The 27,052-nt window shown below is 45.6% G+C and overlaps 1 protein-coding gene across 12 annotated transcripts in view; it reads right to left on the bottom strand.

Moving 5' to 3' along the window:
- TPK1 (thiamin pyrophosphokinase 1) overlaps positions 1 to 27,052 on the bottom strand; it is a 417,079-nt gene that overhangs the window by 132,065 nt on the left and 257,962 nt on the right. For 8 of the 12 annotated variants that reach the window (XM_084857754.1, XM_084857756.1, XM_084857761.1 and 5 more), the window contains one exon: positions 26,406 to 26,552. The exons of the other annotated variants lie outside the window; for them this stretch is intronic. In XM_084857754.1, coding sequence (XP_084713880.1) covers positions 26,406 to 26,552 — 147 coding nt within the window. The remainder of the gene's footprint in view (positions 1 to 26,405; positions 26,553 to 27,052) is intronic. 12 annotated transcript variants of the gene reach the window in all.

Here is a 27,052-nt window from a genome sequence, read left to right as displayed (position 1 = left end):
TTGTCTGTCTGTCTGTCTCTCTCTCTCTCACTCACCCCCCCCATATGTAATTAGGTGGCATTTTTGTGCACGTCTCAGAACAAATGCACATGGATGTTTAAAAAGGGAATTGATGCAGTGTTTTAGCAATGCCATGTACATACACAGAAGGGTTCAGTTTACCCTGCTCCCATCAGCTCACATGGTGAACAGTGGCAGATCGCAAGACCAAGACAGAATGGTATAACTTTTACTTACGGCTTTCCACTTTGAACAGGGGAGTGTTATAGAGGGAGCAGAGCCGTTGTTTTCCAAGGATACTTCAGGTGCTCCTGGTTGTATGTTACCATGTGTCAGTTCATGCTGGGCCAGGCAGCGAACAGTGGCTGCTGCAGTACCAGCATGGGCAATACAGTCAGCACTGATGGCTTCACACTTTGAGCACTGGGATTTTCTGCAGGCAAAGGTGCCCGCCTTTTCCAGAACTACTTCTTGCTTTCCCATGCTACAGCACCAAACTTTGAATACTAGAACCTGTCCTTAGTTGAAATCCATATGGCTAGCTAAATATTCCTAATGGCAGGTTCTAGTATCTTAAAGCATTGATAGTGTAAGTGTTCCTCACAGATTTCTGGATCAGGCGTTAAAACTAAATAAATAAATTATAGACTTTTCCATGAAGAATAGGTGCAGCATTATTTAAAGCGCCACCTATTCTTCACATTAAAGTCCTGATCCAGAGATCTGTGCAGAATGCTTACACCAGGTGCCTGTCAAGCTATTTCCCCTCTCTGCAAGTGAATGGAGTGATTCCTCTGTTCACTTGCATAGGTGGGGGGAAAAACCCTGCTGAGGCTAGAGGGGTGTGTGTGAAGTCCATCCTCATCAAAGACCCTTGGGCAAGAGGGTCCTTGGTGGAAGGAAGGAAGGAGAGAGAGAGAGAGAGAGAGAGAGAGGAGCCAAAGAGAAGGGAGGAAGGAAAGAAGGAAGGAAAGACGAGTCAGAGAGAGGGAAAGCTAGAGAAAGAAAGAAAGAAAGAAAGAAAGAAGAGCCAGAGAGAAGGGAGGAAGGAAAAAAGGAAGAAAAGAAGAGTCAGAGGCCGAGTTAGGATTATCACAGGAGGAAAAGAAGCCACCAAGGCTTCTTTTCCCCACCCCACGCATCCCACTTGCACAACCACCATTTTCCTAATTACCTGCGATGCAGAGTGGGCTATCATGTCATCTGAACCTGGTGAGGTGCACATGGGTTGCAGGGTAGTTTAGAAGCTACCCTCGCTGAGCACCTTGCTGGGTTCAGATGACACGATAACCCGTGCCACGTTGCGGGTAATTAGGGAAATGGTGTTCACATGAGCAGCATGTGTGGGGTAGGGAAGAGAAGCCAAAGTGGCTTCTCCCCCCGTGATCATCTGAACTCAGCCAGTGAGAGAGAGAGAGGGAGAGAGAGAGAAGTAAAGAGAAGCCAGGAGTGGAGAGAGAGAGAGAGCGAAAGAGCGAGGAGCCAGACCGAAGGGAGGACTAGAAAAAGAGAAAGGGACAGAAGAGAGAGGATCTAGAGAGAGAGAGAAGATCTAGAGAGAAGTCAGAGTGAGGAGCACACATACAGGGTGCACATTTATGCACATACACAAACACAGATAAGGGGGGGCACTCCCAACATTTTTTGATTGGCCGTCCACCCCTCTGCAGCAGCTAATTTCTGGCGGTGTCCAGGGCACTTTTTCAAAATGCCAGATCTAGCCATGGGCCCAAAAAGGTTGGAGACTACCTATGTATGCTTCATGCAATGTCAAAATGATGCCAAACACATGGCAGATGTATGGATGGTTCAGAAGCTCTGAATTTTTCCAAACTGAAATTACCCACCCATTGACATTTTGCCCCAGGGTAAACTCACAAAACATGAAACGGGAGCTATAGTTTACTACTTCCCCAGAAAATACATGGGAAAAGATCATTGTTGATTCAAAGCCAGGGTACCCAAACTTTTTGGGTTGGTGGGAACGTTTGGGTACTCTCACAAAATGGCTGCCATGGGGAGGGGCTTACCCATTCATAAAATGGCTGCGACAGTGGGCATGGCCAGTCACAAAACGGCCATTCTCCAGAAGGCAAGCTGATGAGGCTAAAAGAAAAGTAACTTGCTACAAGTCAGAGATGGGATCTGAGCTCCAAGACACAAACCCCCTCTTTTGAAACCAAATAAAGATGATGCTGGACAGAGCAGCACTTCATTTTTCAGCATGCCAGTCTCCCATTTTTTTTAAAAAATCTTAATAAAATAAAAAAAAATCAGGAGGGGCAGGGAGCCTGTTGGGTGCCAAGAGAGGCGTACATTGATACCTACGTGCACCATCTTGGAGACCTCAGTTCTAAGCCATTCAGGCCTCAAAGGGTGTGTTTTTAAGTCAATAACTTGGCTGAGGATCCGTTTCAGCTGTGTTTATGTGAAAAAATGCACTTCGGGGCCATTTTTTGAAGGTGGAGTGCAAAATATATTTGGGGAAAGAAGGGGGTAGATCTTTTAACCTTTACACATGGGGTTTGAAGTCTGAATCATCCCCCTGTCAGTTGCCACAGATGTAGACAAAACACACTCGAGTGGTGGGTTAACAACAGACTTTACTTGAGATATAACAAGCTTACATCCCAAGGTAAGTTGGCTGAGGTCAGCCTCATGGTCAGCATCCCTTGCAGGAGGAAGTAGGAAGAAAAACAGGAGAGTAGGGGGAGGAGACGAGGAAAAGGCAATACGATCTCCCAGAGATCCCCTCCCACCTGACTCAGGTACATATTAACCCTTCAAGTCCAGGTTAAGTGACTCATGGCTTGAGTCCCTCCAACACCCCTTCTCGAGGGCAATGGGTCACTGTACTAATCTCATGCCCATCAGGTGGTGCTGGTGCAGTTCCCCCAGCAGAGGCTTTGTCAGCACATCTGCTACTATTTCTTTAGACGGATATTCTTCAGTTCAATCCCCTTTGCTCTACTAAGTCTCTTATCAGGTGATGCCTCACGTCAATGTGCTTTGTCCGTGGCCTCAGTTTCTTGCTTGATGCCAACTTTAGGCACCCCTGATTGTCTTCATATAGCACTGTGGCTTGCGTGTTCTCCAGTCCCATGTCCGTGAATAATTGTCTGAGCCAAATCACTTCCTTGCATGCACTGGCTGGTGCCAAATATTCTGCTTCCGTGGAAGACACGGCCACAACTGCCTGCTTCTTACTGGCCCAACTGATAGTCCCGCCGTTGTATGTGAACAGGTCCCTCCAACAGAGTTTTGTTTTCATAGAACAGGTAGAACTACTCCTTCTTTTCATCTCTGCAGTTTTGGCAATTTTCACATCCACTGCATAAAACTTAGACTGCTTCTTATAAGCAATGTATTTTCCTTGGGCAATTTTCATCAAAGAAACGGGCAGGTTTTTGTTAAAAAAAAAAAAAAAAAAGCAGGGGAGAATTCAACCTTGTGCCAGAGAACAAGGGGTGAGAGAAAGACCCAAGATATCATAAGATATTATCTCTGGCCTTGAGCTACCAAACACACATCTCATCAAAGGCGTTCCTGAATGTCATGGTCAAAGTGTTAAACTGCCTTTTGGGACATTACATTAATAGCTGAAAGTTTCAAAGTTAAAAATAGCATTTTATTCTGCAGAATTCCTGCTTTTAACATTCCATGGGATTGATTCCACTTTCTGATCTGCTCCTGCCTTATTTCCTTTCTCTTTTATTGGAGCGGGTGGGGGAAAGTTATTTTGACTTGTGTTTTAAAAGAGCTTGGAACAAAACGCTCGAACCTCCTTTTTCTTTTGTTCTTGTTCAGAATCTTTCAGCCAAATATATTGCTCATGCTCAGGATCTGACTGGGTTATTAGGGAGGTTCCGTAGCTTTAGTAGCAACAGAACACACACTTCACACTGAAGACTCTAGTCAGGGGCACTGAAGTGCTTCCAGCCTGAAGGCAAACTCCCATTTCGGAGAAGTTCTCAGGGACCACAATCTAGTGGTGGGTGTGGCGACAGGAGGCAGGGCCAAAGGCAAAAGCAGGGAGGCCAAAAATACAAAAAACACCAGGATATTTTAGCTTCAATCTCTTACAGCCAATAACTAAGCCTTAAGGGAGGCATTTCAACCTTTAGAATGAGAAGAAAACTGCGCAAAAGCTGGGAAACCAACAAATGGTTGGCAGTCAGGGCAAAGGCGATGGGGCCTTCTGGAGAACCCTGGAAGGCTGGATCGGGACCCTAGGTGGGTCAGATCTGGCCTGTAGGCCTGATTTTCAACATCCCTGTTCTGGGTTCAATACTTGTCATTTCCAGCACTCAAGTCCCTGGCTGGATCCCCACAGAGCTGCTGCCAATCAAAGCCGCCAGGAGCGGACTAGACAGACGACTGATGTCACTCAGTAGAAGAAAGTTTCTTTTGTTTCTATTTAAATCATATTGATATTTCAGGAAGGAATTTCCTCAACGATCCAACTATCTAATGAACCTGGGTGATTGGTTGGCTTCTTGTACAATATGTGGCTTTCCTCACTTGCTCGGGTCATCAGGAGCAATTTGCTGATGGTGGGATGCCTTTGCTCTCTGCTGCCTTGTAGCACACTGTGGTCTGGATGGTGTTGGTGCAGGGTAGGTTGTGGGGTGGGGGGTATGGAAAGATGATCCTGCTTGACATCAGGGGGACCTGAATGAAGACACCTTTAGGTCCCTTACAACTCCGTGGTTCTAAAACATACCAAAGGTTTTGTGGGTATTCACAGCACATCTGCATGAGCAGCCACTAGACAAAGTAATGCTGCAGACGAGATCCAGCAGAACAGGTTCCTTGAAAATGAGGACACTTTTTCTCTTATTTTATATCAAACGTAGGCAAAACAAGCACAGCATAAACTTCTGCTGATACAACTCACTGAGAAAGAAGACCTAACTGCTACTAACCAAAGGTTTCACATGACTTTCAGTTTCACTTTCCTAAGAAAACCACTAACCCTTTGGAGTTTCAACCAGCAAGGCTAAGTATTTCCATTGATACAGAATGTTAGGCATCACCACGGCCAAATGGAGTACAAATTTCCCCATCCACCTCCATATTTCTTTCCTTTCCCTTCAAAAAGGTAGAGATACTGAAGAAAGACTAAAGGAACAACCATCACCATCATCATCTTTATAACACTTTCTAGGGTGTTCAAGGTAGTCAACACATACATTATCTCAGAGTGCAATCCTATGCATGTTTAGACAGAAAAAAGGTCTACAATTCCCAGCATGTCCCAGCCAGCCGTGTTGGGAGTTGTAGCCCTTTTTTCTGTCCAGACATGCATAGGATTGCCTCCTCAGTAATCTTTACAATAACCCTATACAGTAGATAATTATCCTATTATTGAAGGTTGGGCAACAAGGCCTGAATCAGACAGACAGTGGTTTGCCTAGGGGTGCCTAGTGAGTTCATGGCAGAGAGGAGATAAGGGTATCTTCACATGGAGCTTTTATCCTGTGATTGAGATTGGTTACTCACAGAAGTTTGTGAGCCCTTTAGATTATGCTGTGAACCTCTAGGGCATCTCCAGCACTAAATTACCTATATTCTGTTTTTAAATAGATTGAAGATAATGAGCTATCAAATTACCCTGCATGTGTTCCGCTGGAGTTCCCTCCATGAAAAGAGAAAAAGCGGCAAGAAGAGGAGTGAGTTCAATGAAACATATAGAAGACTCAGATAAGGGGGAGAAGGAGGGGGAAAGGGGAGGGGGGAAAGGAAGTGCATGTAAAGGGAGTTCATTGTGATCCTGCATTTAAAACGGAAGCAGAAAGCCCCCTTTTAAATGCAGGATTTTAGGCTGGTGTAGAGATGCTCAAATGCACAGGTCACTAGACTACACTAGAGTGCGACCTGAAAAATCCCTGATGCGAATCTCACCTCACCAGTGAATTCACTGGGAGGCCTTAGGCAAGCCATCATCTCTAAGCTTAGTTTGGGTGGCCAAAAAAGAGGACAAAAGGGGATGCCAATCTGTATAACATTTGCATATGCTAATTTAGATATATACATGCAAATCTAGAATAACTCCAATTTAAATTGAAATAAAAGACATCTCACCACAGTGGGGAAGACTGTGACCAGGTGTACTCGTGCCTGGTCAATCTGGGGTCCAGATACTAACTCTTGATGCAAAACCTCAAGCCCCTGCTCTCCCTTCCTATGATTCTTCAGCTTTAAACTTTGACTGGGCAGCCCATCAAATAGAGGACACCTTCAAACAGAGGACTGTCCTCTATAAAGTGGGACACCTGGCCACCCTATGACTGACCTACGTCACAAGTTTGTTGTCAGGCTTATCAGATGTGAAATACTTTTGAATGCTCTAGAGCACTGTATAAATGCTAAGTATTATTAGTGTTATTTTACTTTAACATGAATGTCTTTAAACTCTCCTGAAAGACAAATCCACCCTGCCTCCATTGACATCTGAAAGTACTGAAAAAAATATGCCATAAATGAATGGTCCCTTATACAGTTGAAAGGAATGCAACAGAAACTTCTCATTCGATTTAAAGGTTTCAAGCTATGTTCAAACGGCGAACATGATATATACAAGTGTATGGCCATTAATCAGTGAGCAGTTGATATTTGAAGTTAAGTAAGCTCTTGCATAAACCCTGTAGATAATGGCTTTGAAATTATTGGCATAAAGTCAGGCACAGCTTGATTGGAACAGGTTTGTATATAATTATCCAGCATAACAACCTAAATACACTCTTGGAGGCCAAATCTCAGTTGTAGTGTGGAAGTTCACCTAACATTTTCAGAGAGAGAGAGGGGGAGAGAGAGAGAGAGAGAGAGAGAGAGAGAGAGAGAGAGAGAGAGAGAGCTTATTTTTGTACCTGTAAACCTGTCTGTCAGTCGTTGGGGCCCTGTACTGTCCCTCGACCTCCACTGCCCTGGATCCGCCAAGTTTCTCTGACTCTTTACAAGATCCTATTATTAAATTATTGCATTGTTTGCCCCAGATATTAATGTGTTCATAATGTACATGATAATATCTATAATAATAGCATAGGATGTGTGCCTGTCTATCTGTCTGTAGTGCCAAGTCCCTAAAACCCAGACACCTGAAACTTGGCATGCATATTAAGAGGACCTAGGGAGTGTGCATACTGGGGATATTTTGTTTAATTAATGTTAATGTCTTCGTGTACCATCATCAGTCACAGGGGCAGATTTCCCAAGCCAGCCCATAACTTTGCCGTCCATCAGCCTGAAGTGAGGGGAGATTCGCAGGCCAAGAGACAGAGCTATATGGTATCCCAGTCCCCCTCAGCTGTGGGGCAGTTCCTTCTCAGGTGAATAGAGTGAACAGACCCCTCCCTCAGGGGGCTCTAGGGGTACACCATGGCAGGGGCTGTGTCTAGGGGTGCCAGCAGGCCTGGTTTCACTCAGTCAAGGCAGACACTGTGTCCAACTCTGACAGCTATGTGGCTTTGCTTGAAGGCTTTGCTGTATCAAATTAAGGGCTATTCCAACCATGTGAAGCCAGGCCTGTTCACTAGTTATTAATAAAGCGAAAACAAAAATGCCTCCACCACTTGTCCAGGTAAGCCCCCTACCTTGAAAATATTCAACGATATTCTCCAACCCCAGATAAAAACTCTCTTTTTCTCCCCACCTCCTCTCCCCATTTTTCAGTTTCATCTGTAAATACTAATGTGAAGGTTTGAGGCCTACAGAGGCAAAGGGAAAAAAAGGGTCAGGCTTAAAGGTCTGGAGTTTTCTGTTGAGTGGGGGGTAACCCTGAGAGGAGTAGTTTTGTTTCTCCAGTTAAGTGTCAGTTTCAATTGTCCACTTAAGTTTCATTTCTTCAGGTCTGAAACAGTAGTTTCAGTTTTGAAGAAGGAGGGTATATAAAGAAAGTGATAGAGCCAGTAAGAGCAGAGACAGCCAGACCTTGAAGTGAGAGCAGAGTCTGAAGAATGCGCAGGAAGAAGCAGCTTGGAAAAGTCTAAGGACAGCTAGGGTAAAGGAACTTGCATTTTGCAAGTTTGATTTTCTTTTAATGACTTTTGTATCAGTCAGCTCTATTGTGTAAATACCTTTAGTTGTAATTTATTTGCTTTAAATCTACTAGTAAACTGTTGTGGTTAAACCCTGTATCTAGAGTGCCAGTCACCTAGGGATGGCGGAGAATTCTGCCACGGATTTCAGTGAGGCCTAATGCACTGGCATTCAGCCCCCTGAAATCCGTGGCGGAACGGCCTGCCCCCCCGCCCCCCTGTGGATTCCCCCCGGGATGAGACTTACCTGGGGCGGATGTTCCGGACGGCAGTGGCTCCAGCGGTGGCGGCTGGTCTTTCGACCGGCTGCTGCGGCCGCCATTTGCATTCATGTCTTTGCCGTGATAGGCTACGTAAGTCTTTATGTAGCCTATCACGGCAAGCCAATAATAAAAAAAAAAACACAAAAAACCAGCGTACGCAAATGGCGGCAGCTACGGCGGCCGCCATTTGCGTTCCCTATTTTTCACCGTTCTAGCCTACATAAATATTTACGTAGGCAATTACGGCGAAAAAAAAGGGAACCGCAAATAGCGTAGTGGGTGCTATTTGCGTTCTTTTTTTCCCGCTGTTTTATCCTACGTAAATATTTACGTAGGCTAGAACGGCGAAAAATAGGGAACGCACATGGTGGCTGCTGTAGCCGCCGCCGTTTGCATACGCCTTTTTTTTATTGGCTTGCCGTGATAGGCTACGTAAAGACTTACGTAGCCTAATACGGCAGACTGAAAGGACACAAATGGCGGCCACTACAGTGGCCGCCATTTGCGTCCGCAGCAGCCCGTCCACGGCTGGAAGTCTGGAGGCTCCAGCGGAAGCAGAGCCGGCCGGGCAGGATTCCGGGCGGGAGGACCGGATCGCCTCCCCCCTGTCAAGGATTCCGGGGGGAGGGACGGAGTGCCCCCCCACCGCAAACAGAATCCGCGAACAGGTAAGTCACTTTCGTACATCCCTACAGTCACCCCACGTCTACAGCCTAAACCCCACATTACTGGGAAGGGAAAGTTTAAAAGAAGGAAGGTGGGACTCCAAAGGAGGCAAGAGATCCTTAATGAGTTGCTCAGGGGGTCCAGGTCATAAGGGAACCTTGACAACTCAACCCATTATACAAATAAAGCTGCAGTGCTTATTGGAGAGTAAATCCAACAGAAGTCAAATGGGACTTGCTTTTGAATAAATGTGCATAGGATTGGGCTGCGGGGGGCGGGGGGATACATGTTGGCATTATCAGAATCACAGGATTTGCAAAGCATCATTTGTTCTTCCAACCCAGTGGTTTTAAACTGTGTTCTAGGGAATTCTAAGGTTCCTCACTTGAAACTATATGTAAAGGGGGACTATCTTCCCTGAAAGACATGCTACTATGGATCTTGCCCTGGAATGCACAGATACAGGTGAGTAGAGCGGCCACTTATGAATCACCAAGAAAGAGGCCAACGGAGGATAGTAATTTGCATAACATTTGCATGTGCTGATTTAGAAATATGATTGCAAATTTAGAAATTATTATTATTTAAATAGAAATACAGTACATCTCACCATAGTTTGGAAGACTGTGACCAGGTGATCTGCGTGCCTACCTGTTCAGGTGTTCATTGTTGATGAGCAAAAGCTCTTGTGGTCCTTTATCCTCACACTGGACTTGGACTAGGCAGTCCTTCAAATAGAGGATGCCTTTAAATAGAAGACGGTCCTCTGGCAGCCCTTCAAATAGAAGACTGTCCTCTTTAAGGCAGTGGGGGGAGTGTTGGGGGCCAGAACATACCGAGGCTGGGCGGCAGGCGCTGGCGGAGCGCTAGGGGCAGGCCATGCCAGATAAGGGGAACAAGGGAGAGATGTGTAGTATCTGTCCCCTGCTCCGGGCCTGTCCAGAGCCAAAGGATGGCTGGGGGAGCCGTGACCCCATCTTCTGGCCTTTGTTTGCTGCTCTGCAATGCCAGGTCTGTTACCCAGAAAACCTCTCTCATCCATGACATGATCCTGGACATGATCCAGGTGCAGACCTGGCATGTATTACGGAGACCTGGCTGGCCGAGGCTGCTGCTCCAACCCTTGCAGCCATGTGTCCAGCCGCATTTTCGTATGCACAGCAGCCGAGGGCTGGGGATCGGGGAGGGGGAGTGGCTGTTATCTACCGAGAGTCCTTGGTCTTCACCAGACCCCCTCTCCGGGAGACCAAGGTTGCTGAGTGCATGTACTGGAGGTTGGGCCCGAAGGGCAGTCTGGGGATTCTGCTTGTGTACCGTCCACCCCACTGCATGACTGACTCCCTGGCCAAGGTGCTTGAGGTGGTCTCTGATGTGCGTGTACAGTCCCCTAACTTATTGGTGTTGGGGGACTTCAACGTACATTCGGAGGCCATCCTCACAGGAGCACCTCAGGACTTCATGGAGACCATGGCCTGGGAGCTGCACCATATTCTAACTGGGCCCACCCATGTAGCCGGTCATGCACTAGACCTTGTGTTTGTTTCTGGAGAAGCGGGGAGTGATCTGGAAGTCGGGGGTATATCCACCACCCCCTTGTCATGGTCAGATCACTATCTGGTGATGTTGGACTTCTCGGTTCCACAACCCCTCCACAGGGGTGGAGGACCCATTAAAATGGTCCGCCCCAGGCGTCTTATGGATCCAAATGGATTCCTGAACGCGCTTGGGGATTCTCTGGGGCACGCCAACGGCCACTCGGTCGAGACCCTGGTGGGTGTCTGGAATGCCGCAATCACTGGGGCTCCGATCAGGTGTCTCCGAAACGCCCTCTCCCCCTGAACAGGGCTCGGACTGCACCATGGTTCAATCCGCGGTTATGAGCTCTGAAACAGGAGGTGAGACGGCTAGAGCGCTGGTGGCGGAAGTCTCGCTCCAAAGGCGATCAGACACGGGCTAGAGCTGTATCTTCAGCCTATCACGTGGCGGTGAAGGCAGCAAAAAAGGAATATTATCCTGCCTCTATCGCGTCTGCAGAGTGCTGTCCCAGGAGGCTGTTCCAAGTGGTCTGGAGCCTGGTCGGTCCTGTGGCTCCAGAACCACTGGAGCATTCTAAGGCCTCCTGTGAGGCCTTGGCAAGGCACTGTGCGGATAAAATTGATCAGATTAGGTGTCTTACTCTGCACGCTGTGGATACAATTAGTGAGCAAGAGGCGGCCTGTGGCAAACCGGTTTTGTGGGATCGGTTCCAGCTTCTTCCTCCTGATGAAGTGGACAAGGTGCTTTCATCTGTAAGGCCGACCACCTGCTTACTTGATCCTTGCCCATCTTGGCTCATTATGGGCTGCAGAGAGAGACTGGGTGAGGGGATCAGGGCGGTGGTGAATGCCTCCCTTGAGGAGGGAGTGATGCCATCAGCCCTCAAGGAGGCAGTGATAAGACCGCTCTTAAAGAAGCCCTCCTTGGATCCCCAAATTCTGAACAACTTTCACCCAGTCTCAAATCTGCCATTTTTGGGCAAGGTGATTGAGTGGGTGGTGGCGATGCAGGTGAAGGCACACTTGGAAGAAACTGATTATCTAGACCCATTTCAGTTGGGCTTCAGGCCTGGGTATGGGACAGAAACGGCCTTGGTCGCCTTGGTAGATGATATGAGGAGGGCTCTGGATAGGGGTGAATGCTCCTTCCTTGTTCTCCTCGACCTCTCAGCGGCTTTTGATACCGTTGACCACGGTATCCTCCTGGACCGCCTGGAGGGGTTGGGCATTGGAGACACCGTATTGCGGTGGTTCCGGTCCTTCCTCTCCGGCAGGTACCAGAGGGTAGCACTGGGAGAGGAGGTTTCGGACCCATGGCCACTCACTTGTGGGGTGCCACAGGGTTCCATCCTCTCCCCGATGCTATTTAATATCTATGTGAAGCCACTGGGGGCTATCATCAGGAGGTTTGGGGTGCGGTGTCATCAATATGTGGATGACATGCCGCTCCACCTCTCGTTCAAATCTTCACCAAGGTTGGCCGTAGAATCCCTGTCCAAATGTCTGGAGACGGTGAGTGGCTCGATGGGGAGGAATAAGCTGAAGCTGAACCCTGAGAAGACAGAGGTACTTTTGGTGGGAGACAAGAGGAGGCTGAGGGATGTTGACCTGGTGTTGAATGGGGTACGGCTACCCTTGAAAGACCAGGTCTGCAGCCTGGGGGTCATTTTGGACTCCCAGCTGTCCATGGAGGCTCAGGTGTCAGCTGTGAGCCGGACAGCGCTGTATCAGTGAGAGCCAGTGTAGTGTAGTGGTGAGAGTGACGGACTGGGAGCCCGGAGATCCGGGTTCTAGTCCCCACTTGGCCATGGAAGCTCACTGGGTGACTTTGGGCCAGTCACAGACTCTCAGCCCAACCTACCTCACAGGGTTGTTGTTGTGAGGATACAACGGTGAGGAGGAGGATAATGTAAGCCGCCTTGAGTTCCTTGCGAGAGGGAGAAAGGCGGGGTATAAATGCAATAAATAAATAAATAAATAAATAAATAAATAAAATCAACTCCATCTGATACGGCGGCTGCGCCCCTTCCTTCCCGACCATCTGCTCCCAACGGTAGTACATGCCCTGGTCTCTTCTCATTTAGACTACTGTAATGCGCTGTACGTGGGGTTACCCTTGAAGACGGTTCGGAAGCTGCAGCTGGTACAGAGCGCAGCGGCTTGCCTGATTAAAGGCAGCCGCCGGCGAGATCACATCACTCCAGTGCTGAAGGAGTTGCACTGGTTACCAGTTGTTTTCCGGGCCAAATTCAAGGTGTTGGTTTTGACCTTTAAAACCCTATATGGTTCTGGCCCAGCCTATCTTAAGGAGCGCCTCCAGCAGCACCAGACAGGCCGCTTAACAAGATCAGCCTCGGGTGGCCTTCTGTCTGTCCCATCAGCCAGGACAGCTAGACTGGTGGGTACGAGGGAGACGGCCTTTTCTGTGGTGGCCCCCACTCTGTGGAACTCCCTCCCTAGGGAACTCCGTCATTTGTTGTTGTTGTTCAGTCGTTCAGTCGTGTCCGACTCTTCGTGACCCCATGGACCATAGCACGCCAGGCCTTCCTGTCCTGCGCTCTCTCCCGGAGCGTGCTCAAGTTCATATTCATTGCATCCGTGATGCTATCTAGCCATCTCATCCTCTGCCGTCCCCTTCTCCTTTTGCCTTCAGTCTTTCCCAGCATCAGGGTCTTTTCCAGGGAGTTTTCTCTTCGCATTAGGTGGCCAAAATATTGGAGCTTCAGCTTCAGTATCTGTCCTTCCAATGAGCACTCAGGGTTGATTTTCCTTTAGGATGGACTGATTTGACCTCCTTGCAGTCCAGGGGACTCGTAAGAGTCTTCTCCAGCACCACAGTTCGAAAGCATCAATTCTTCGGCGCTCAGCCTTCCTTATAGTCCAGCTCTCACAGCCATACATTACTACTGGGAAAACCATAGCTTTGATTAGACGGACCTTTGTCGGCAAGGTGATGTCTCTGCTTCTTACTATGCTGTCTAGGTTGGCCATAGCTTTCCTCCCAAGGAGCAAGCGTCTTTTAATTTCATGGCTACAGTCACCGTCTGTGGTGATCTTGGAGCCCAAGAAAGTAAAATCTGTCACTGCTTCCATTTCTTCCCCTTCTATATGCCAGGAAGTGATGGGGCCAGATGCCATGATCTTCGTTTTTTTAATGTTGAGTTTCAAACCAGCTTTTGCACTCTCCTCTTTCACCCTCAACAAGAGGCTCTTGAGATCCTCTTCGCTTTCTGCCATTAGGGTGGTATCGTCTGCATATCGGAGGTTGTTGATAATTCTCCCAGCAATCTTAATTCCGACCTCTGATTCATCCAACCCGGCATTTCTCATGATGTACTCTGCATATAAGTTAAATAAGCAGGGTGACAATATGCAGCCTTGTCGTACTCCTTTCCCAATTTTGAACCAATCGGTTGTTCCATGTCTGGTTCTGACTGTTGCTTCTTGACCCTCGTACAGGTTTCTCAGGAGACAGGTAAGGTGGTCTGGTACTCCCATCACTTTAAGAATTTGCCACAGTTTGTTGTGATCCACACAATCAAAGGCTTTAGCGTAGTCAATGAAGCAGAAATAGACGTTTTTCTGGAATTCTCTTGCTTTCTCCATGATGCAGCGAATGTTGGCGATTTGATCTCTAGTTCCTCTGCCTCTTCTAAACCCAGCTTGTACTTCCGGTAGTTCTCGGTTCGCATAGTGCTGAAGCCTAGCTTGTAGGATTTTGAGCATCACCTTGCTGGCATGTGAAATGAGTGCAATTGTGCGGTAGTTTGAACACTCTTTGGCGCTGCCCTTCTTTGGAATTGGAATGTAAACTGTCCTTTTCCAGTCTTGTGGCCACTGCTGAGTGTTCCAGATTTGTTGGCATATTGAATGCAGCACTTTAACAGCATCATCTTTTAGGATTTTAAATAGCTCGGCTGGAATACTGTCATCTCCGCCAGCTTTGTTGTTACTAATGCTTCCTAAGGCCCACTTGACTTCACTCTCTAGGATGTCTGGCTCAAGTTCAGTGACCGCACTATCATGGCTATCAGGGACATTCAGATCTTTCCTGTATAGTTCTTCTGTGTATTCTTTCCACCTCTTCTTAATCTCATCTGCTTCTGTTAGGTCCCTGCCTTCTTTGTCCTTGATCATGCCCGTCTTTGCACAAAACGTTCCCCTGAGATCTCCAATTTTCTTGAAGAGATCTCTAGTCTTTCCCATTCTGTTGTTTTCCTCGATTTCTTTGCATTGTTCATTTAAGAAGGCCTTCTTGTCTCTCCTTGCTATTCTCTGGAACTCTGCATTCAGTTAGATGTATCTTCCCCTTTCTCCCTTGCTTTTCGCTTCCCTTCTTTCGTGAGCTACTTGTAAAGCCTCATCAGACAGCCACTTTGCTTTCTTGCATTTCTTTTTCTTTGGGATGGATTTCGTTGCTGCCTCCTGAACAATGTTACGGACCTCCGTCCATAGTTCCTCAGGCACTCTGTCTATCAGGTCTAATCCCTGAAATCTATTCCTCACCTCCACTGTATATTCAGAAGGGATATGATTTAGGTCATACCTGAACGGTTTAGTGGTTTTCCCGACGTTCTTCAATTTAAGCCGAAATTTTGCAAGAAGCAGCTCATGATCTGAGCCACAGTCAGCTCCAGGTCTTGTTTTTACTGACTGTATGGAGCTTCTCCATCTTTGTCTGCAAAGGACATAATCAATCTGATTTCGATATTGACCATCTGGTGACGTCCATGTGTAGAGTCGCCTCTTGTGCTGTTGGAAAAGAGTGTTAGCTTTTGTCCTGCTTCATTTTGTACACCAAGGCCATGCCTGCCTGTTATCCCGGTGATTTCTTGACTTCCTGCTTTAGCATTCCAATCCCCTATGATGAAGAGGACATCTTTTTTTGGTGTTAGTTCTAGAAGGTGTTGTAGGTCTTCATAGAACCGATCAACCTCAGCTTCTTCGGCCTCAGTGGTTGGGGCATAGACTTGAATTACTGTGATGTTGAATGGTTTGCCTTGGATTCGTACTGAGATCATTCTATCATTTTTAAGATTGTACCCCAGTACTGCTTTTCCCACCCTTTTGTTGACTATGAGCGCTACTCCATTTCTTCTAAGGGATTCTTGCCCACAATAGTAGATATGATAGTCACCTGAATTAAATTCGCCCATGCCTGTCCATTTTAGTTCGCTGATTCCCAAGATGTCGATGTTCAGTCTTGCCATCTCATGTTTGACCACCTCCAGCTTACCTTGATTCATTGATCTGACATTCCAGGTTCCTAAACAATATTGTTCTTTACAGCATCGGATTTTCTTTTCACCACCAGACACATCCACAGCTGAGTGTCCTTTCGTGTTTGGCCCAGCCGCTTCACTCTTTCTGGCGCTACTTGGAAATATCCTCTGCTCTTCCCCAGTAGCATATTGGACACCTTCCGACCTGAGGGGCTCATCTTCCGGCGTCATATCTTTTAGCCTTGTGATACGTTCCATGGGGTTTTCTTGGCAAGAATACTGGAGTGGGTTGCCATTTCCTTCTCCAGTGGACCACATTTTGTCAGAACTCTCTGCCATGACCTGTCCTTCTTGGGTGGCCCTGTACGGCATAGCTTATGGCTTCATTGAGTTACGCAAGCCCCTTCGCCACAACAAGGCAGTGATCCATGAAGGGGAACTCCGTCATGCCCCCTCTTTAATGAGCTTCCGTCGTGCATTAAAAATGTGGTTGTTCAGGCAGGCATTTGGGGTGGGTTAGGGTATTTTAGAAAATGTTATTATTGTAGAATTTTATTGTTTTACACTGTTTTATTGTATGCTGTACATCACCCAGAGTGGCTGGGTGATCAGCCAGATGGGCGATTAATAAATTTAATAATAATAATAATAATAATAATAATATAAAAGAGGACATATGGCCACCCTAGGAAGTGAATGTTTGCTGCATCTTAGATCATGTACTCAGTGCATACAGAGCAACAGTGGGGCCCCAAAGGCCTGGCTAATGCCCCATCTGAAATGAGCATGTGTCCTGCCTAGGACATGCCCCAGAATCCTCTGCAACATGCAGAAGTTCCTTAGCAGACAACGTGGTAAGACTGCACTGGAGGTAGAAAGCTTGAAAACCATCATAATAATCTTGTAGCAAAGTCTATAGTTTACGGTGCCTCCTGGCAAAATGCCCACAAATTAAATGTGATAAAATGGAGCCACCTTTTAAAGGCAGTATAAGCATTGATCAATTTGGCAAGGGCAATCATTTAAATGAGGAAGTACATAGTAAGTAGCAGATATCATTATCTTGTTTTTCCTAGAACAGTAATAAAAGAGTATTGCAGGTTTCTGCTTCTGCATGACTTATAACTGTACTCTAGGCATGCGTTTCCAACCATCCATTTTATTCCTTTATACAGAACAGTTACAACATTATGTTTAATAACTTCCTCTTCAAAAATACATGTTCATTTCTTGGAAACACATTATTAGGTATATGATGAAACAAGTTAAAACGTTCTTTCTTTCCTAGATAAAATGTGCCTGGGAAAAAAAAATCCATGCAGCTCTGAATATAACTGCGGATTTGGTGGTTGTGGGGAGAAGTTGGGTGGGGGGTGGGGGATGATAAATAGTGTTTTGTACACCTAACATGATAACATCTAATTTACAAGGAGAGGGTTTTGTTTCTTTCTTGCAGGTTTCACTTGGCACAAAGGTAGTTGCATGTCTGTGATCCATCTAGATTACTGTGTCACGATAGCCACATGCACCAAGTATCCATGAATATATAACTAGAGAATACACTCACCACAAACTACAGCTTTATAAAGCATGGCTTACCTGAACCTCTGCCTCTTTAACTTGATGCCAGACCCACTACGTTCATTAGGACTCATTCTGACGTCACTGTGCCTTAGATTGCAGCCACTGTATTTCTAGGATGCAATCTTGCTATTATATACAGTATGCACAGGCAGATCCCACTGAATTCAATGAAACCTGGGCGCAGAATTGCAGCAATGCATAAATCCAATTTTATCCATGTAGCTTAAGAAATAATTTATTTTCTGCGTAATAATCTCCTACAGTTATTTTGATCAGATTGGGTTATTGAAATGTTCTTCTCTTCATGAGGAGCTTTTTCATTTCCTTCAATCTGTTTCAGAAGCAACAGATTAAGAAAATTTATTGGACCCAACAAACCATGCACCTAATCCCACATATGCAAGGACACTTCGGACCTGTGCTTCTCAATTAGCAGCTCTTCATGCCACATGTCATAGTATTTTTGAAATGGGGTTGCTTGTCAAAGCAAAATAAAAAATAAAAATCTTAAACCCTAAACCCTGAAATGGAAGCTTTTCTTCTGATACAAATGGAAGATATGGAGTGCGGTCTGACTAGACTGGGACCGCAGCAGTAGGCAAAGGGTTAAAGCCCCCCCTACCTCCCCACCAGTTCTGATCTGGATAGGGGGCCCACGCTTGCGATTTACATTTTCCAGGCATGGATGGAATCTCATCTAGCTTATTTTATCTAATTTATTTTAATTTTTTAATATCCCACCTTTCTTCTAGGAAGTTCATGGTGGTATACAAGGTTCTCCCCCCACCTCTCATTTTACCCTCACAAAACTCTGTGACCTACGTTAGGTTGAAAAAGAGCTACTGATCCAAGGTCACACAGGGAGCTTCATGGCTGTTACTGAGAAGCTCAGCCATGATGGCTCTTGTGCACATGTGGTTTGGATTCTCGATTTTTGACACCATCCTAGCATCTTGTCAGATACGTCTTCTGTTCTGGAAAAGGCTGCATGACCAAGGGTCTTGTGGCAACTAAGAGCAAGGGGATCCTGAAGTTAGTGTGCTAGGCTGCCTGCCTTCATTGTAATTGAAGTTCATGACCTATATGTCCTCTGCCTTAATTGAGTTGCCCTTCTGCAGTATGCAGGTGGTCCAATCCTGATGCGTCCTCACCTCAAGTTATATCAGCAGGGGAAAGCACCACCTGGCCATTGTGGTGGTACCCTTTTGTTTCGAGTAAGTCTACCTAATTGTCCCTTGGAAGCATGGCTTTCTATTGCTTAGTCGGTTCTCTTTAATTCATTCAAGTAGCCAGGAATCCAAAGGAAAGTTTCCTGTCATTGTCCAGAGACAAGCTATTGACTATTGTTCTACCCCATCCTGACTCCCCACAAAGTTATTGCTCTTTTATGCTCCCAACCTGAAGTCTATAACTGCCCTTAATTCTGAACACCCAGCACACTTTTTGAATGAGGGACCCAGCATGGACCGAGTAACCAGAGTTCGCTTGGCTCACAGCTCATTCCTCAAAATCCTTCCTAGCACTCTCTCTCTCCTCCTCTGGTGCCATACTCATATCTCTAGGACCAGAGTTCTCCTCTTTCTTGCACCACCTTACGGCCACATATGCCCACATTGATCTGTTGCCCCGTATACCCAGATAGACACCTCATGTGAATCACTCATTGTGGCTTTCCAGATGGCTTCCATGCCTTTGGTGCAGCCCAATCACTGTGCAAGCTCAAAAGACTTGCCTGGGACACCCAAGGACTTCTTGTACTGGGCACGTGACTGCAATTCACTGACCTTCTGCGGGCCTCTCGGAAACTCAGGGGGCCAGGTAGGCCTTGCAGTGGGAGCAAAAGCGATGTCACTGTTATGAACTGCTGTCTTTTAAGCTCGGGGGTGGGGGAGATTGGGGGGTAGGCTGGGAGCCCAGGGCATTGTGCTGAGGGATTTCAGGGTCTCAAGCCAGTGCAAGGTCCCAGGCACATTTAACAAGCTTCCCTTTCATGCTTCCTTTCGCTGTGTTCCCTTGCCTCTCTCTCTCTCTCTCTCTCAGTGTTATTCTTTGGAGTAGTCAGGATCCAAGGAGAAACCTTGCCCCCAGGCTCTCCATTCCAATTTCTATTTTCAAACTGTACTCTGCACCTTTTTGCAGGGATCCAGAGTCCCTAATAATGTCCTAATAATAACCCCTGCCTCAGTGGTCTCCTAAAGTGCACCTATTTACTTCTTTCTATGGAAGTGAATGGTAGCTATTCAGGACAACAGTGAATGGTACGATGCCGTACCTCTGCATATGGGGGGGAGGCCTTTAACACCCCTTTGAGTGGCTTCCCCTCAAATCACCCCCGTGAATATGCAGAAGTGCTTCGCAAGTGCACATGGACTTCTCTGGAGCCAAGTCTCTGTCCCCAAGCCTACTTTCTGCACCTGACAAAGTATGCCCTGGCCCTCTTCTGCATGGGGGAGCCATTGGGTAGGGAATATATGCACCCTTTCCACAATAACGATGGGCATTTTGCTAATAAGAAAAACACCAACAATAATAGGAATAATAATCCTTAGCATTTATATACCACATTTCAAATGTTTAAAGTGCTTCACATACATGATTGCAGCAATCCTTCCAACAACCAAGCAAAGTGGGCTAATAGCATCCCTATATTGCAAATTGGGGGGTCGGGGCAGGGGGAGAGGGCATGAAGCGGCATAAGTAGCAGCCACCCTAGTGCATTTGTGTCTGAGGTGAGTCTGAGCCAGGGTCTTCCCGGGTCACAGAAAAACGCAGGATGGACCTCACAACGAGAATTGTGAAGATGGTGGTGAAGAGGAGACACACACAAGAAAGTTGCAAGGAAGAAAAGGGTTGCCGAAACATTCCATACATCCTTTCTGCAGCATTAGATAGCTGACAAAAATATGCGTCCATAATGGATTTTCAAGTGCAAGTAGAAATAGCTTGCGCCGCAGTGTTGAAATCTTGCATGGGTTACACTGAACTCAGCTTGGCATAATGTAAAACCCATGCCCCATTAATTCTTGGACATCTCCTTATTTCTTGGCCATAAATCCTACTATCTTGTATTACAAACTGTTGTAAAATTCACAGATAAAAGGTAACTTATGCTCAGTGTACGGAGTGTAATGTTTCTGTACTCCTGAGGAGCATGGTAGCAGAAAATGAGAAAGTATGTACATGAAACTTTGAACCATTCATTCTGACCATGGCTAGCAATGATAAACATGACTCTGAAGGGTCTGGTGTTCAAGGAAGTTTAGCCTAATGGTAATTGACATTAGTTGAATTTTGAGCATAAAAGGGTACAGGCTGTTACACAGAATCATAGAATAGTAGGGTTGGAAGGGGCCTACAAGGCCATCGAGTCCAACCCCCTGCTCAGTGCAGGAATCCAAGTCAGAGCATCCCTGACAGATGGCTGCCCAGCCTTGTCTTGAAGGCCTCCAGTGTGGGAGAGCCCACCACCTCCCTAGGTAACTGGTTCCATTGTCATATTGCTCTAACAGTCAGGAAGTTTTCCTGCTGTTCAGCCAGAATCTGGCTTCCTGTAACTTGAGCCTATTATTCTGTGTGCCGCTTGCTCATAAATAGCGATTCTATCTTATTAATGATTCATTTTCATCACTCAGAATATTACCGTAATTATTATTTAGTGAGGATGTTAGCACATAATTCTGCTTTTTAAATTTGTTTTAGCCTAAATGGCCGAGCACATCAAGAATTCCTTCAAAGAAAAATGTCCTTGGTTGAAGCTTAACCCCCCCCCCACACACACACAATCAAGCTTTCATCTGCACATACACATTTTTTTTCTCTACATTTCCTTTCTTGTGAAGTAGAATGTGGCAGAGTGAGGAACCCCCCTGCATCCATTAAACATCCTTTCATCTGAACAATTTAAAATGCTTTCTAAGAGCCAATTCAAGCAAGCTCTTTAGCCAAACAGTTCATCACAGGATAAAACCCTGGATTGTTCTACTTTAGACTGTAGGTGGAGGTACTGCATGATTGAGGGTGCAAGCCTATCCATGTTTAAGAAAGAAAAATGTCCTACAGTTCCCAGCATTCCCCAGCCAGCTTGGCTGGGGAATACTGGGAGCTGTAGAACTTTTTTTTGTCTAAATATACATAGGAATGTGACCTGAATGGCCAAGCCTCTACCATATTAAAATCTAGATTAGGGGTGGGCAGAAGGTAGATATCCAGATGCTTGAGGCTTTGGCTCCCAGAAGCCACTGCCAGTTGCAAACATCTGGAAATCTGATAAGGACAAGGGTTCTATCCTAGCCTTCCCCTTGACATTCTAGTTTTCTAACTGTAGGATTGGGGGTGGCGGAACTTATTCCTATGAAATCGTACAAGAACAGTTTTACTATGCCATGAGCAATATGTCTAGCAAGCTTCAAATTATCACTTGTCTAACTGATCTGCCATGTCAAAATTGTACTCCACACGTAAGTGAAAAGACTTGAGCCTACCACTGTCCATTTAGAATGATCCATACAGCAAATAGATCACTATTGTCCAGTAGAAATTGCAGGTGTGGTCTCTCCAAACCAAACTGGGCCCATAGTGTGGTTAAGAACCCCTGCCCCCCATGATAGGGTCCTGGCACAAGGCCCCATGGACCTACTCTGGAATGAAAAAAAAAAAAAAGATGTAGCTGCTAGCTACATCTTTAAAGTAATGTCTGTTGTGTCCCTAAGCTCTGAAAAGGAAGTTTGACAAGCATGATTTTTGTCCTTGTAAGTTCAGCGGCCAAAGCAAGCTAGTTGGTTCCTAGGCCTGGACTGATGTTTTATACCCCAATCATTTCTTTGCAACCTGCACATTTTAAATAAGCCCAGTTTTGTTTAAAAGTCCCTTATACTTTCTCTCTTCCCAAGGAAACTAAGCTTCTCTGAACTTCCCACGCCTGAAGAAATGGAAGAAAATAATCTACAGCAGGCCGATATAACCTATGACCTACAGAGCCAAACATAGCTCAAGGGACATGTACACTGGCCCGCTAGGCTTCCTGCTTTTGCTGCCTGCTTAGGGTGGCCATGTGTCCTCTTTTACAGAGGACTGATCTATGTTTGAAGGGCTCCCAGAGGACTGTCATCTGTTTGAAGGCATCCCCTGTTTGAAGGGCTCTCCCGTCCAAGTCTGGTTTAAAGATAAAAGAACCGTCAGAAGGGAGAGCTGGGCCTAGAAGATGTCCATCAATAGTTAGCACCTGGACAGCGGCCTGAACAGGAAGGCACACAGGTCACCTTGTCACGGTCTTCCCCACCATGACATTGTATTTCTATTGTAATAATAACAATAATAATAATAATGTCTAAATTCGCATTTATACCTGTGAATTAGCATATACAAATTTTATGCATATCTGTGTCCTTTAGTGATGCTGAAGTGGCCGCCCTACCTGCCTCGAATGGCAAAAAATCAACTGAAGAGTTCTTTAATTGTGTGGCAGCCTTACAAATAACGTTTTTAGGAACAGGTGTGGCTTTATCTTTGAACATCAAGATGCTTGTAAATATTTGCTGTTGTATTTTTTGCTTGCCATGGTTTTTCTTTGCATTCAGTTGTGTATAACACAATGGCCTATGGCTGAGTTTTCCTAATAAACCTACAACTACTGAAAGAAAAAGAAACAAAACAAGGGGAACTCTCAAGCACCTGGTAGGCCACATTTATACCAGCAGCCATTCCACACTTCTGTCACACCCAGTCTATTTGGTTTCATTACAGGGGAAGCTGAAATGGAAAGGGCCGTTCCACTGGCTGGGCTAGGACCAATTGCTCTTTGGCTCCTCCCCTCCTAGAACTGCCTTCCTGCAGTGACCATTCCACCTGGTCATTATCCAGCTTCGTTATGTAACACAGCCTTCCCCAACCCTCCAGATGTGTTGAGCTTCATGCGGATGATGGGAGTTGTAGTACAACACATCTAGAGGGCACCAGGTTGGGGAAGGCTGATCTAACAATATGGACATCTTGGCATCTGAATTTGCTTCAGATCTCATTGTGCCATGTGGATTAGGTTGTACAGCATTGTGTTATACAGTAACTTGTCTTCTTTGGCAGAAAGGCAGTATATAAATGTAGTAAATAAATAAATAATAAATACCTGGCTGGTGAGCTGCATTCAGCTTAGTGGATCACAGGCTGTGCTAGCCTGTAACACTATTTATCTATATTCCCTGTATTGCCTACCACTCACTGGATTTGAAATGTTCCAGTATTTTACCATGACCCTCTCATTTCACTTTGCCATCCATGCGCTGGAGCCTCCTGCACATCAGGCCTCCACAACTTGTGACCCTCCCAATTTGCCTCCCGCAGCCCCAAGTTATTTTGGGCATCCCAAAGCTGGCAAACAGCCACCATACATAGCCGGGTAGCTGTGGTCAGTGTAGAGGGTCTCCCATTGCACTGCCGTACATATCAGCACATATTGAAACAATTCCACCTCTTAAAGCTGATATTTAGGCTAGTTTCTGATTTCAGTCAACCAACGCAAATTACATCTAGTTATGATTCCTAGGCTCATTCTGCAACCAGGGGGGCTAAAAGCATTTTTTTCCCTAAAAAGGATGACAATTGGAATAAAATTTAGATGATCATGAGATCAACTTGAAAATTCCTTATTAGCACATTTATGAACAGAGTAAAGCAGAGGAGGGTAAACAACTTTCAGCTAAACAAAATAGGTGCCTGGCATTCTGAAGTTAAATAGCAGCACATAACACACAATTATTAATAATGAGGCAGAGCGAGTTTGTAAAATTGTTAATGGTTTCATTATTGCTTCAAATGACCTCTTTGCACAAATATTAAACGCTGGTATTTCAAAAACCATTTAGATGCTTTAATGCAACTTCGTAATAACAGCAACCATTTTATGTTCTGAACTGGGCACTGCCAACTTGCTGAGATGCTTCAAAAGAGGCCTTCCCCAAAGTCATCTAAATTTAATTCGCAGTGTCAATCTGTGTGGGCAAATTGTTTACATGTAAATACTCCCTAAATCCAAACTGCATCAAAATTACCTCCTTCAGTTTATATATAAAAAGATGTTAGTAGCTTTTCAGCTCTGCAAATGATAATAACAGTGATCTCTCGTAGTAATAGCAGAGGAGCTTCTACACAGAACATCCTTCTTAAACCATGAGGGTCTCATAAACTGAGAAAAAGAATTTACTTTTGTATTTTAATGTGTTTACCCTGGCCAGCAACTATATTCCATGTAGGGCTGATCTGTGAATGGAGTCAGGGACAGAAAGCCAAGGTGGGATATACTGCAGGCAGTATCCATTGGGTGGGTGAGTGGGGGGAATGTGATTTGGCCCAGAGCCAAATAATGTAACCCTCTCAGTGGCTTCTCAAATGAGAAAAAGCAAGGGCACGGCTATCTGCCTCAAACGTTTATTTTCATGCATCGGCGGCCAACGTTACTGGCATGTGTACCACTGCCATAAGTGGTCCAACGAGCTCCAATGCCACTCAAATGTGCATTACTGTACATGTGCAACCCTGGGGGTTGTCCCCACGGTCGATTTGCTGCAAGCTGGCTCCAATTTGAGTCATTTGGGGCACATGACGTCGTGGCCATCCCACAGCCACCCTGGAGCTTTTAGCAGAAAAAACAGATTTCCTGAGACTACTTTACATCTGATTCTTTTCCTTAAGTTGGGTTCTCCATGGTATAGTTGTTGTGTGCCCCAACCCCTGCACTGACCTCGGGTATGCTAGCCCTGCCCAAGGGTGTGCCTTTCACCATGGTCCTGGTCAATGGGTGTTTCCCATCCCTGTGTTTCCCAGCAAAAACATATGAGTCTACTCAGAAGTAATTCCCATTGTGGTCAATGAGGCTTGTTCCTGAAATGCGCACTCCAGAAGTTACCGAGATAACCATGCATTGAAATAACGCATTTAGGAGCCTTAATGTTGAAGCTGCATGTCTTTGATGTTTGCTTCCTTGCTTTTTGGAAGTAATTTATTTGCAGCTTCGATCCTTTGCAGCATCGGGAGCTTCAGCAGAAAGGAGATTAGAAAGTAGGCTGGTTGGCGGCACCATGCTTCCAGTATTCAGAGGGTTAACTCTCCTAAAGGCTGTGAAGTGCTATGTCAAAGCTGCTTTCTCAGTTGTAAGGCAGTTACTAATGCGAAGCTTCAATTGTTTGCAGCATCAGGAGCTTCGGGGGAGAAAGAAGGCTGCACCTGTGTTTCTTTAATGTCTACTTTGGAGTAATTAATGCAAAGCCTCAAAGCTTCAATTGTTCGCAGCTTTGTCAGCTGTAAGGAAGGATGGGAAAGCCTCTCGCATTGGTTGATCAGCTCCTGCCAATCTGATGATGTTCACTCCAGTCCCCCTACCCTACCTGGAAGTATGTTCCTGTGAAGGGACTTAGAATGCTGCAGTGCACTCGTTCATGGAACCCTGCGTGAACCAAAGCTGGCTCCTTGAAAAATCCGGGCAAGCCACCATTGGCTTCTCCTTCTGTTGTCGTGGTGATCCCTCCCCCTTTGGTATTTTAAGGTAATTTTGACTGTAGTCTATAAAGCTGGGGAGCAAGCAGCACAGAAGCAACTGTTAGAAAAGCTGGTTCAGCTTAGCTTCTGTGTTTAAATTAAAGAGTCAATGTGAAAGGTTGGACAGTACAATCTGGATATGATCCAGCCAAGCCTAAGCACTATTTGAGTCCCATTGATTTCAATGGAAGAATTAAACATGAGCCTAAGGCTGCATTCCTATAAACACTTACCTGGGAGTAAGCAGCACTGAATTCAATAGGACTTACTTCTGAGGAGATATGTATAGGATTGCACTGTGAACATCTTGCATTGCAATTAATGGGACTTCAAAAAAGAACTGAACTTTGGCTTTATGAGGTCCTTTGTCTTTATTTCTGAGTCAGTCACTAGGCTGTGAACCTGAATAGATAGAACCAACACACTGGCTATGTTTCACATTATATATTGATTTCCCAACTGTAATAGTCATAATTCTTACTAAAGACGACAAAATTTGTACGACCAACAGAACCAGGATCTTTATGCTGTTTTTTTTTTAAACCCAAACACCTTAGGCTTCATTTTACTTACAGGCTGAAGTAGGTATATCAGGGAACACTCTTGAATAACTATGATGGGAAAGGGGGTTATCTTAATTGCATGAAAGAGAGTCTCTACAGATGCCATGATTTGGTCAAAGCGACCTCCGAGTCCACCCAAAGTTACAATCACGTCAATCTAAAAGAAACACAAACAAAGAAAAAGCTAATTAAGGTAAGCAGGCAGAAGTTTGGAGTAAGGTTGGCAAATACAACTGACAGAGCATATTTTCTGCTTTTCCTTCAAATAAAACCAGAAGCCATCAATTTATTTAATTTACATCCCACCTTTCCATTAAAAAGAGCAGGATGCAAAAAAATAGTTTCAGGGGCCATCGGAGAGCTTATAGAAATGATTCAGGAAGAAATTTGCACAATGGTGGGAGAATTTGGAAGATGTGGAGAGCTGAAGGGCTGGTTGTACTGTTTTTGTGGTTTTAAGCTTTCATATTTTATATTGTTTTATGCTGCACTCTGTGGTTTTAAATTTTGTAAACTGCCCAGAGAGCTTCGGCTATTGGGCAGTATAGAAATGAATAAATAAATATTCTACATGAGGCATTTATTGCGCACTTGTCATTCCTTACTCATGGCTGTCTATGGGTTCTTCAGAGAGCATTGTGACTCCCCAGTTACGCT

Source organism: Heloderma suspectum, chromosome 5 (assembly GCF_057233095.1).
Source record: "Heloderma suspectum isolate Gila_16-S chromosome 5, 16-S_ref, whole genome shotgun sequence".
Lineage (NCBI taxonomy): Eukaryota > Metazoa > Chordata > Lepidosauria > Squamata > Helodermatidae > Heloderma > Heloderma suspectum.
The sequence above is the reverse complement of the archived record's forward strand: the minus strand, read 5'-3'. Positions and strand labels throughout refer to the sequence as shown.